The sequence below is a fragment of the Pelobates fuscus genome, chromosome 6 (genome assembly GCF_036172605.1).
Source record: "Pelobates fuscus isolate aPelFus1 chromosome 6, aPelFus1.pri, whole genome shotgun sequence".
In the NCBI taxonomy this organism is placed as follows: domain Eukaryota; kingdom Metazoa; phylum Chordata; class Amphibia; order Anura; family Pelobatidae; genus Pelobates; species Pelobates fuscus.
Window position 1 is genome coordinate 61,307,357 of NC_086322.1, and position 13,490 is coordinate 61,320,846.

The 13,490-nt window shown below is 46.1% G+C and overlaps 1 protein-coding gene across 1 annotated transcript in view; it reads right to left on the minus strand.

Moving 5' to 3' along the window:
- NSG1 (neuronal vesicle trafficking associated 1) overlaps positions 1-1,166 on the minus strand; it is a 64,349-nt gene extending 63,183 nt beyond the window's left edge. The window contains exons 1-2 of the mRNA XM_063457773.1: positions 853-1,166; positions 81-229 (exon numbers count right to left, since the gene is read on the minus strand). Of these exons, the coding sequence (XP_063313843.1) occupies positions 81-209 (129 nt within the window). The 5' untranslated portion in view covers positions 210-229; positions 853-1,166. The remainder of the gene's footprint in view (positions 1-80; positions 230-852) is intronic.
- Between the last annotated feature and the right edge of the window lie 12,324 nt (positions 1,167-13,490).

Sequence of the window (13,490 nt, forward strand, 5' to 3'; positions counted from 1 at the left end):
TCATTCTATTCCATGGTTCTATGGGTTTGGCAACCTCTCTAGAAAACACTCTCGGCATCCATCATTCCCTCCATACATACCTTGTCAGGGGGTGGGAACTGCAGTTGATTGACATCCAGGGGGGTCATCAGAGGGATGGTGTCGAATCCATCTTCGCTTATCGGAGGCTTTGTCCCTTTGTCACTAAAATTATTCCCTAGTTTCACCATGGTGGTGGATTAAACAGCCCCTGCAAAGCAAAAAAAAACAAAATAAATTAATTTACACACCCTCTTATATTAATGCCTGCATGTTCTCCTTATATTGCCAGCACAGTTGGTATGGGGGTAAGGCCTCCATAGACTACAACTCTCTTCAATCTTAGCCAGACCCATTATCTCAATAACCATACACAGTCACTTTCCCAGTATCCTACAACCATAAATGCAGAATGTATAGTAGGGAACACCACAATATACCTGCTATTAGAATCCAAATCCCAACACCCCAAGCTAAGCTGATGAGACGTTATATTCACAAATTCAGTAGGATAATTCAATTGATGAACAAAGATGAGATTATATATATATATATATATATATATATATATATATATATATATTCACCCAGAGGACATGAATAGACTCTCCCCATCCCTTATCAGGAAATGATTCAGCTTGGTAATGTTTAATAATTCAAAGGCTTTTCATCATAATTGATTGGGACTGGTGGTCTCATCCTCCAGCACCCTTTAATTGCAATTTAACTTCAATTTAATTTCAATGTGGTTTCACCTATCCGGTACCTAAGGAGTTAAATGGAATATTTTATCTGATATCCGAAAAGATGCACAACGTTCTAAAAGCCACTTACCTAAGGCAGCACAATCTGAGGGCAACTGGCACCTTATCCTTGTCAGTTGGACATACAAAGGTGAGGAGACAGATGGGTGGGAGAAGCTCTGCCCCTTGCTTGCTACTGATGGGAGTCTTTGTGTGGAGTCCAGCACAGCAGCCCCCTGTCCTTAATGCAGCATCAGATCCCAGGAGCCAGTGGGTTGGAGTCAGGCTGAAGGCGCTTGACACTTACTGATCTCACAAATTTGCATGGAACCTGGGGTGTGCAGCTTAGAGGCTGCAGCTGCTGATTCTGCTGCTAAATTCAACACAAAGGAGCCCCCTGGAGGCCACAAGCAACTCCTCCCCTCTCCCTGTCCCTCCCCAGTAACTGGTGCAAAACCATCCACCCACACTCACCACAAGCACCTCTCCTCCACTGCCTAATGCTAGGGCAGCTCACCTAGTACTACAGGGTTATTTCTTCTTTCCTGTGCTTTAACCCTTGCTGGGTAACTCTGGGAAATACAATTGGAATTACAGACACATGGCATCATTGATTTAAATAACTGAGGGCTCTAACCATGTTATAAACCATGTTACATTCCTCATAATCTAATTCAGGTAGTCATGATGGTTCTTTTAAAAAGAGCTACCATATTAAACAATAACAGGCTTGATATATGTAAATAATATCTACTGAAGCAATAGCTGTCCCCAAGCTTGGAGAAATAAACAGAGAGAGAGCACTCTAGCCAATAGTCCTGCATTTCCAAAGGAAGTCCCTTGGTTTTCATATCTGCCTCAATGTTATTTTTTCCAGGGACATTAAACGTGCTAGGCAGTGCTTAATGAGAAACACAGGGTGTGTCACTAAACTGAGAATTCAAAGGGAATTCTGGGTGAATTTAGGCCAAAGTAACTGATTTGGAAACATTCTCTAAGCCAGCTATACTGCCAGTTCTGCTACTTCGGCCTAGAATTTGCAATTCCCTTTTCAATTCCAGATGAGACCTTGATTTAATACGTTTTCCAAATAATTCAGTTATGTTAGAAAGACTTTCCAAATGAATTTGTTACATAAAATCCCATAGAATTTAAGGGAGAGTTCTGCAGATAAATCATTTGGAAAGATTTCAAACACGTATTAAACAGAGGACTCGATTTAATGTTTGATATGTTTTCCAAATGATTTAATATTTTTGGATAAACTTTTAAAATGATTTAATATTATGAAAAATGGTGTAATGTTGTTATATACATGGACATATACTTTTATATATGAAATGTTTTTGAATTTTTAATATGTTGAAAACATCATTTGAAAAGCGTATCCTACAATATAAAGCAAGGTCTAAGTGAGTTACCCTCAATTTGATTTTTCAACTCAATAGAAACTTTTGTATAAGTTTTTTGGGGAGTGTTCATCAAAAGGTAGATCCCCACATGGCGTAGAACTACAACTCCCATGATGCTTTGCATGACTTTAGAATGCCTGTAGAAGGACAGAGTATTATGGGAGCTGTAGTTTTAAAACATCTAGAGGTCTACCTTTTGGGCCCCCCTGATCTAAAGCCCTCTTAGGGACACATCCGATCTTTATATAGATATTGATTGTCACACTTTTCTCAGTTTATAGGGTAATTACTGTTGAGATTTTTTTGAGATTTTTTGCCGGTGAATGGAAATCTCCAAATTTGCTTGAAAATGTCACAATTTTCAATTTGGTATTTGATAAATACTACTCTGAATGGAATTCAGCCTTTTTGTGCCTTATTATTAGCATTGACCAAATTACCCCAAATTGTAATTGTACACTAAGGACTAATTGCTAAATATGCTTGATAATTCCCTTCACCCAATACCAGTGAAGGCTAGTTCATACAGGCAGATGGGGCAGTGATCCCTACCCACATTTCTGAAGCAATAAAAAAATTAAAAAAAATTTGGAGTTGAAGGGACAAATGATATATGTGTGATTAGAGAAAATGTGTCTGTAATGATTCATTTTGAAATGTACTCCACCACTTTCTTGATGGCTGGAGGTGCTGTAGAGAGGCGGAGCAACTACTCTTGGCAAAATTTGGTGCATGTTTTAAAAAATGCCCAATTGTATTCGTATACCACCCTCAAAGACGCTAAGTCTGCTCTAGTGGAATTTCTGACATCATCCATTAGCTTTGCCTTGGTCCTTCAGATAATGTGCATCCTAAAAGATGTTCCTGCATATCATACTGTCTTCTAGGATTTTATTTGGTAACCACATTAGAGGGTGTAGCCAGACTTTTTTTTTTAAAGCGGTTGTTGTTTCCCAAATACATAGATCTATAAGCTTATGATATTGAATATGGTATGATGTCTCACTGGATCAGGGGTTGAATACATGTGGTTGAATTCTTAGGGTAGAGTCTATCCCCAACCATATGGAAACTTCATCTGTCACCATTGACAAAGATGTAAACTGTGATTTCGAGTCAAATTCAGAGATTCTCAATAGATTTTCATTTCACCTCAATTCAGCAGTTTGGTCACTTAACACTGAAATGTACTGAATTGAATCCAGTTTGCAAAATGTAAGCCATATTCGCTGTTTTCGGTAAAATTCTCCTTCTTGTCCACAGTCTACTTTAACCTAAATATTGTCATTCTGTATCCACATCAATACAAATAGGCATTCAGAGAATAATTCCCGTAGTGAATGAACCTCTTAATGCTCGCTGCTAGATCATTGGTAATGGTTTACCACCCATATTGTACTACAGAATCACAAAGCCTGTTACGTGCAAAAGGAACAATATGATGGTTTTTAGAATAAAAATTACACCCGTCTTTAAAGGAGCAGTGGTCTGTGCAAGCACTGTGTTATTCTTTCATTCTTCCCTTCCCCCTCACCCAGACTCTTGGATTCAAATAGGTATTTGACAGCCAACCTTCAGCCAAGAAAAAGGTTGTCACAATTACCATGGCAACTCCAGCCAGGATCTGCACTGGCTTAATAAGTGGATTAAACGAACATGGGTCTGCTTGCAAGAACTGAGTGTACAACGTGGCAAGCCTACATGCATGTTGTTAAGATCACATCATAGAGGGATGCATATGCTTGAAATACGCCCAGGGTTATTCTCTTGAGTGAGAATTTAAAATTTAAGATCAAAATAGTCAAATTGCATAAAATTCTCTAAGGCAGCGTTGCCTTCAGTAAAGATTCTTTGGCCTTAAATTTCAAATTCACTTTGAATATATTTCGAAATCACACATTGGTAAATAACCCGGACTATGTCAGTAATATATAGACATCCTCCTACATACGCAGACATCGACGTGCCAAAACACATCCAGACAAACAGCAAGACATACATTTTATAAAGAGAAGAATATCTCCTTATTTTTCCTCTTAGATCAAGTCCCCTATTGGTTAAAATAAAGGAACCCATTTGGAGTAGACAATGGGGTCAGGTGAGGGAGTTAGGAGCCATAAACGTGAAATATGCCTATTCTTATTGTCTGTTATAGTCTATCATTGGAATGAAGAAAGGGTCCAGATATAGAAAGCTGTTCTGTATTCTTGGAGGAATTAGAAAGGATCCATCAAGGAGAAGATACGGGACAAACTGTAAGTATGTTCCACCCAGAGAAGTAGTGAAATTATGCACCATTTGTCCTCGATAAGAAGGATTCCATAAGCTGTAAGAGTGTAAGAAGAGGCCTTGGCATATTATTAGGGGGTTATATAAGGGTGTATTGAGATGAATGTTGAAAATGCTGATAAAAAATTAGGTACTAATTCAGCACCCGGAGAAGGGGTAACCATAAGGCAATCCTAGGTGTCTGCACATAACCCAGGGGTTAGAACCTGGCACTATGAATGTATTTTGGCCTGGTTAACACAGGCGACACTGGTATTAAATTCCCAGATTTTACTAGTAACATGACGTAAAGTCATGATTTTATTAAAGACACGGAGGCGAGTATTATGCATAACTCTTTCTTTATTTCCTCAGCAGCAAAGATAGAGGAATATAAATATTGTCAAAAAAATGAAAGAAAACTGTATAGGCATAACGGGTAGCCAATCACATGGTAGAGGAAGTGGCTATATAAGTCCTGTGTCTCCCACAATCCCCCTCTTTCTTGCGAAAACCGAAGACCAGGTAAGAAGAAACGATGTCCTACTTGATCAGCACAGGAAACAGGAACAATGCGACAACATCAAGCTAAAAAAGACAGAGAAATATGGTAATTTCCAGACTCAAAACTGTAGACTTACCAAACAGCATCATAAGGAGTCACAAACAAGGAAACCGGATTCTGAAATACAAAGGATAAATAATTTAGTGAACAGAAAAGATGTATCAAACCATCCAATCATATAAATAAGCATACATAATCAATACCTAATCAATACATAATCAATACATAATCAATACATACCTATTGAACAGGAAAAAATCCGTAGAGTCTCAAGCATCTCGTATCCCCATTCCACACCGGGAGGGCGGGAGGGAATAATACTCGCCTCCGTGTCTTTAATAAAATCATGACTTTACGTCATGTTACTAGTAAAATCTGGGAATTTTATTAAAGACACGGAGGCTCATATTATGCAAGTTCAAAGCTGTGCAACTATTCGAGATGCGATGTGTTCAATAGGTCTGAAATAGAAATCTCTAAAAGTCGATTCACTGGACCAATCTGCCGCCCGCATGATATCCTCCAGACGACATCCGACCGAGGAGGCTTTAGAAGCCATCGCTCCCCGTACAGAATGGGGCGTAAACACAGAGGTGTCTATACCCGCAGAGGATAATAATTCCCGTATCCAACGTGCCAGGGTAGGTGTAGAAACCGGTCGATAAGGCGACTTGAAAGATACGAACAAATCGTGTAGATCAGCAGAGCGAAGGGAACTCGTGACATCCAGATAAACTCTGAGGCAATCCACCGGGCAGAGCGCCGGACAGCCAGGAAACCTGGGATACGAAAAGGACTTGGATGCAGATTTAGTCCTCCTGGATATATCAAAAGTAACACCTTCAGGGGTGAATGCAATGGCGTCCCAATCCATGGCCCTGACGTCGGAGACCCTCTTGCAAGAGATCAAACAGAGTAACATCACCAACTTGGATGACAGGCGTTTCAAAGACAGCTCCTGATTAGGGTACCATGAGGAGAGGAACTGCAACATTATGTTAACGTCCCAAAAGGCAGAGAAGCGAGGCCGAGGAGGGCGCGCAAGGCGGATACCCTTGAGAAGACGACACACAAAAGGATGCCTGCCGACAGGGGAACCATCCAAACCCCTGTGTCCGGCCGAGATAGCCGAGCGGGAGAGGTTAATCGTGCGGTACGCCTTGCCCGAGTCAAACAGGGACGTGAGAAACTCGAGGATCAAAGGCAAAGGGGCAGATACGGGATCCACTGCCCGTTCCAAGCACCAACCAGACCACGATCTCCATGAAGTCCGATAGGCAGTTCGAGTGCCTGGGGCCCAAGCGTTATCGAGGAGTAGGAGAGTTGTCTGCGGAACGCCTGGGACAATCCAAGGTCCCCTGAAAGGAACCATGCTATCAGTGGTAGCTGGCGTTGCAATACTAGTTCGTGCGGGTTCCCATCCGGGTCCAGAAGGAGGTCCTGGAAGATTGGAATCAACCGAGGATAATCGATCGACAACTCCATCAAGCGGGGAAACCATGGCCGAGATCTCCAAAGCGGGGTGATTAACGCTACACAACAGTCGTGGCGAACCAATTTCGAGATCGTGCGAGCTATCATGTTGAATGGAGGGAATGCGTATAGCGGGCCCCATGGCCAGTCTTGAAGGAAGGCATCGGTCGCCACCGCTGCCGGATCCGGCCTCCAGCTGAAGAACTTCGGCAGCTGAGTGTTCAGACGAGATGCGAACAGATCCATCTGGAACTTTCCCCACAACATGTCCAGGCTTCGGAACACCGAAGTGTGTAGACGCCAATCTCCAGAGTCTCTTAAGTGTCTGGAATTCCAATCCGCTCCCGAATTGTCTAGTCCCGGGATGTGTTCCGCTGTCACCGAGACGTTGTTGGAGAGGCAGTATTGCCAGAAGTCTTTCGCCAGAATTGCCAACATCTTGGACTTCGTACCCCCCAGGTGGTTTATGTAGCGGACCGCCGATACATTGTCCATCTTGAGGAGAACGCAGCAATTCGCCCGTCCTGGGGTAAGACTGCGGATCGCGAAAGCTCCAGCCAGGAGCTCTAGGCAGTTGATGTGCAATGATTTCTCCACGTCGGACCATCTGCCTCCTGTGGAAACGTCGCCACAACGAGCACCCCAGCCGTGTAAGCTGGCATCTGATTCGATCACCACGTCCGGGATGGAGCCGAAGATGGCTCTCCCATTCCACGCCTCCATGTGTGCTAACCACCACACCAACTCGTCTCTGGACTCTGCGTCCAAGCGTATCCGAGACTCGTAGGAGTGACCTGACCGAAGGTGCGACCCTTTGAGTCGCTGGAGGGCCCGGTAGTGTAGTGGGCCCGGGAAGATTGCCTGAATAGAGGCCGCGAGAAGGCCAATTACTCTCGCCAGCTGTCTGATGGACAAGTCTGCGACGCGCAGAGCTCTTCGAATCTCCTTCTGAATGGTTTTCACTTTGGAACCTGGTAGGAACAGGAACTGTTGGACGGAGTCCACTCTGAACCCCAGGAACTCTATGGACTGGGCGGGATCTAGGACCGATTTGTCCCAGTTGATCAGGAAACCCAACTTCTGTAGCAGGGTGGTAGTCCATTCTAGGTGTAGAAGGAGATCCTCCTTCGATTGGGACAAAATCAGAATGTCGTCCAGGTAAACAATGAGGCGAACCCCTCGGGTACGGAGGAACGCCACCACAGGCTTCAGAAGCTTGGTGAAGCACCAAGGGGCCGAAGAGAGACCGAAAGGCAGGCAGGTGAAACGCCAACGCCGCCCGTGCCATGTGAAATGGAGATAATCTCTGAATTCTAGAGCAATGGGGACCGTGAAGTAGGCGTCCTTCAGGTCTAGTTTGGCAAGCCAGTCCGACTGGCGCAGAAGGTCCCTGAGGCAGTGAATACCTTCCATCTGGAAGTGCTGGTAACGTAGGAAGGCGTTGAGGGGACGAAGATTTATTACAGGGCGAACTCCGCCTCCTTTCTTGGGCACCAGGAACAGATTGCTCGTAAAGCCCTTGGCGGCGAACGGCAGTTCCTCTATAGCGCCCTTGGAGAGCATCTCTCCGACCTCCGCGGAGATCATCTCGTCTTGTTCCCGTGGAAGGGACAGTTCTCTGGGGGAGTAGAACTGGACAGGCATTGAAACAAAATCTAGGCGATACCCCTTTACACACTGCAGAACCCAAGCATCCGAGGTGAGCTGTGCCCACTCTCGGTAAAATAAGGCCAGTCTCCCTGCTACCTGAACGGGAGGGGAAGAAAGGGTACTCACCGTAAGGACGTCTGCTGGTGGCACCGCTGCGGGGGTATCTGGAGCCCCAAGCCCGACCTCTGGCTGGGAAGAAAGGAGGGGTTCTTTGGTCCTGAAATCCCCGGGAGGGAAAGAAGGAACCTCTGGTAGCGCGAAATGCGCCTCGGAAACCCCGGCCGGGTGGACGGTTCCTGTTACGCCCGGCCCCTCCAAAAACCTTAGGCGCGAACACACGCTTCATGCTCGCCTGCGCCTTGTCAATCGCCGTGAAGGTCTTGACATACGACCCCATGTCTTTAACGAAGGAGGTGCCAAACAGTAAACCCTCTTCAGTCGGGTCAGGCTCCGCCACAGTCATAGTGGCCAGTTTAGGGTCGATTTTTAGTAATATCGCCTTACGTCTCTCCGCAGATATCGCCGTATTGGCGTTTCCCAGCAAGCATATGGCCCGTTGGACCCAACCAATGGCCACGTCCACGTCCAAAACTGAATCCCCAGTTTTAGCAGTATCTAGAAGCTCATAGAGCTTCGAGAGGGGCCCTAGTGTGTCCAGGATCTTGTCCTGGCATCCCTTCAGGGAATTGTCAAGGCCCTTTTTGGGCTTCCAGCCCGACTTACCCAGGAACTGGGCAATCTGTGGGTCAATATCTGGTGTTTTACCCGCAGCGCCCGGGAGAGAAGGGCGAGGGCATTCGGCCCGCAGCTTATTGCGGCCTTCTTTGGAAAGGGGTGTGCGGATACGTTTGGCCACATACTGGGCAATATGATCCGGGGGAACCCATTCAGCGGACCGGGGGTGACGTAGGTCGTCAGGGTCGAACAGGGGGTTACCCTGAGGATCAAGAATAGTGTTGTCAACCCCGGAGGGGCCTAAGACTGGACCCCGGGTCTTGGCGGAGGGCTCTGATGGGTTAGCGCCCGTAAGGGGCAAATCCTCGCCAGACACATCATCATCACCAAAGGAGTCATACTCCATATAGTCGGATTCCTCCTCCACACTCCGGTCGGTATCCGACCCATCATCAAGGGCTCTAGCCCGTTTCCATAATCTAGCCTTTTTAGCCCGGCCAGGGGCTCTTTTGCGCGTGGGGTGCGCGCCATCTGTGACCGCCTCAAGCGTGTCAGTCATGGCAGGTAAAACCTGCATCGAGGAGTGGGAGCCGACGTGTTTTGACTTGGCCTTCGCCTTACGGGCTCCAGGCACAGTCTGAGCAGGGGAGGGGGACCCCACGCCCGTAGGGGCGGGGGAGGCCAGAGTAGGCAAAACCAGGGAGTGCATCGATTGTGAAAATGAAGTAGTAACAGCTCCCATGGCCGAGGCAATAGCCTTCTGAATGGAGGAGGCCATAGTGGCTTCCAGCACGGCCTGAAATTCTTGGGAGGCCATAGCGCCCTCAGCGCTGTCTGAGCGGAAGTCCCCAGGGGGACCCGCAGGCCCATCCTCCCTATCCTGCATGCTGCAAAGTTGCAGTGGGCAATTAAATACTGCTAAATGACACTAAGGTGGGTGAGAAGAGCAAAGGGTTGAGTAACCCACAGAAAAACGAAACACACAGACCGTCTAGCGTTCCCAGGGGACCCGGCAAAGCAAAGGTGACCGCACGGCAGCACAGGGGAAGGATCGAGGTCCGCCCAAGATGGCCGCCGCACGTGAGGGAAGGCGCACGCGACTGGGCACCCGGCGGGGGAAGGGGCTCGTGCACCCGATCCGCCGAGCCCGCCCGCGAGCGGGGAGGGATGCGTGCGCAGCCGCGGTCGACAACAGAGCGGTTGCGGCAAAAGCACGGAGCCGGGAGTCGTGCGGGAGCACGAGGGGGATAGAAAAGGCAGGTTATAGAAATCCCCGGGTAGGGGGGGAAAAGCACCAAGGGGGTCCCAGGGGGAACGCTAGTGGTAACAGGTAATTAAACAATCATAAATAGTATACAATGAAATATCATACAAATAAACGATCATCAAATTGAGTCAGAGAGAAACAAAAAGTACTTATCTGTCTGAGGAAGCAGCAAAGAAAGAGGGGGATTGTGGGAGACACAGGACTTATATAGCCACTTCCTCTACCATGTGATTGGCTACCCGTTATGCCTATACAGTTTTCTTTCATTTTTTTGACAATATTTATATTCCTCTATCTTTGCTGCTGAGGAAATAAAGAAAGAGTTATGCATAATATGAGCCTCCGTGTCTTTAATAAAATCAACTTTATTTAGTGTATAGTGATCTAACAGGAGACCATCAGGAAATGAAGCAGACAAACTAAAGAAAACATGAAACAGATTTATTATAAATATTAGAGCACTGTAATATACACTGCTCAAAAAAAATAAAGGGAACTCTTAAATAACACAATGTAACTCCAAGTCAATCACACTTCTGTGAAATCAAACTGTCCACTTAGGAAGCATCACTGAGTGACAATCAATTTCACATGCTGTTGTGCAAATGGGATAGACAACAGGTGGAAATTATAGGCAATTAGCAAGACACCCCCCAATAAAGGAGTGGTACTGCAGGTGGTGACCATAGACCACTTCTCAGTTCCCATGCTTCCTGGCTGATGTTTTGGTCACTTTTGAATGCGGGCGGTGCTTTCACTCTGGTGGTAGCATGAGACTGAGTCTACAGCCCACACAAGTGACTCAGGTAGTGCAGCTCATCCAGGATTGCACATCAATGCGAGCTGTGGCAAGAAGGTTTGCTGTGTCTGTCAGCGTTGTGTCCAGAGCATGGAGGAGCTACCAGGAGACAGGCCAGTAGATCAGGAGACGTGGAGGAGGCCGTAGGAGGGCAACAACCCAGCAGCAGGGCCGCTACCTCCGCCTTTGTGCAAGAAGGAACAGGAGGAGCACTGCCAGACCTCCAGCAGGCCACAAATGTGCATGTGTCTGCTCAAACAGTCAGAAACAGACTCCATGAGGGTGGTATGAGGGCCCGACGTCGACAGGTGGGGGTTGTGCTTACAGCCCAACACCGTACAGGACGTTTGGCATTTGCCAGAGAACACCAAGATTGGCAAATTCGCCAATGGTGCCCTGTGCTCTTCACAGATGAAAGCAGGTTCACACTGAGCACATGTGACAGACGTGACAGTCTGGAGACGCCGTGGAGAACGTTCTGCTGCCTGCAACATCCTCCAGCATGACCGGTTTGGCAGAAGATCAGTAATGGTGTGGGGTGGCATTTCTTTGGGGAGCCGCACAGCCCTCCATGTGCTCACCAGAGGTAGCCTGACTGCCATTAGGTACCGAGATGAGATCCTCAGACCTCTTGTGAGACCATATGCAGGTGCGGTTGGCCCTGGGTTCCTCCTAATGCAAGACAATGCTAGACCTCATGTGGCTGGAGTGTGTCAGCAGTTCCTGCAAGACGAAGGCAATTGATGCTATGGACTGGCCCGCCCGTTCCCGAGACCTGAATCCAATTGAGCACATCTGGGAAATCATGTCTCGCTCCATCCACCGTCACGTTGCACCACAGACTGTCCAGGAGTTGGCAGATGCTTAAGTCTAGGTCTGGGAGGAGATCCCTCAAGGGACCATCCGCCACCTCATCAGGAGCATGCACAGGCAATGTAGGGAGGTCACATGGAGGTCACAAACACTACTGAGCCTTATTTTGACTTGTTTAAAGGACATTACATCAAAGTTGGATCAGCCTGTAGTGTGTTTATCCACTTTAATTTTGAGTGTGACTCCAAATCCAGACCTCCATGGGTTGAAAAATTTGATTTCCATTTTTTACATTTTTTTGTGATTTTGTTGTCAGCACATTCAACTATGTAAAGAACAAAGTATTTCAGAAGAATATTTAATTCATTCAGATCTAGGATGTGTTATTTTTGTGTTCCCTTTATTTTTTGAGCAGTGTATTTTGTATTAAAAGGGTTTATTTGTATTGTATTTCTTATTTGACATATAGTTGGATTCATTGTTAGTGTTAGATATGAGCCACCTTAAAGCTCTATCACCCTGAAAAAAAATATTTTTGAGCTTTTTTTATAAAGATACAATATAATCATAAAGACTGTGTCAATATTTCACTGATATTCTAACACAGTCCAAAGATATCGAAAGACAAAGTTGGGACTACCCTACCTTATGGTAAATCCCTAACTTAGTAAGACGTGACCAAAGGCAGCTCAGTGGGGCTGTCGAGTTTCTTCACTTCCCCCATTCATCTCACTCATTGCAAGACAATATCTATGGAGACTCCTGTGGCAGAATCCTACATGGACATCACTGCATGAGCAAGAACACAGCCCATATGTGGTCTCCTAGACTCTAGAGGATAAAGCACAAGGAGCTGAAGATTGAAGATGGCCGTGCCCACAGCAGACAGCACCAGGTATATATTGAAATGTGCATAGGGATTTGGAATAGTGTGCAGGTAACTTTTTTTTTATTATTTTGTTTTATGTATTTCGGCTGATGCGTACTGTGGCCATTGCTGCCGTCCAGGACTAGTGTTCGTTTGAGGGCAGAGCTTAATTTTGTCTGTAGATATATATAAATATGCAAAGACTCTAGTAGGTGACACAGCCACGATAAATATTTTTACTAGAACCCCTAAAAAGAAACCCATTGTAGAATAAGGCTGTCACTTCCTTATGGAATGCCCTCCCACGCAGGGCCGGTCAGAGACATTGTGCTGCCTGGGTCGAAGGATGAAATGCTGCCCTCCCTCACCAAAACCATGCCCCTGCAGGCTTTTTAAAAAGGCAGTATTTACAGTGCTGCCTAAGAATACCTCTAGTGGCAGTCATTCAGATGGCCACTAGAGGTGCTTCTTGGGTCAACTGATTCAATGCATCTCTATGAGAAGATGCTAACTGGGACAACATGGCATTTTGCTGCACATGCACAAAAGCCTCCCAATGCTTTCCTGTGGTCTTTTATTATTTTTTCCAGTGAACACAGTCATCTGCATTATACGCCCACTTTTGGAGGCTGTTATAATGGGATGGTCGGCACAGGAGCACGTGATCTGAGGAAGCCTTTACGGCGAAACGTGTCATCACGCTAGCACGCAGCACGCAAGGAGGACTGGACGCTTGAAAGAGCGAGGGACACTACTCACAACATCCAGAGAACCGGTATCTGGATGTTTGTTTGCCCGTTCGGAGTGGAGTTAAAGCGAGTATAATCCAGTCTGGAGAAGTTGTATATTGAAGGCTGCAGATTATTTTTATGCAATAAAATGTATTTTTTACTGAGACGACCGCCCCATCGTTTTTAACCTATTGGATTCCAGAGGTCT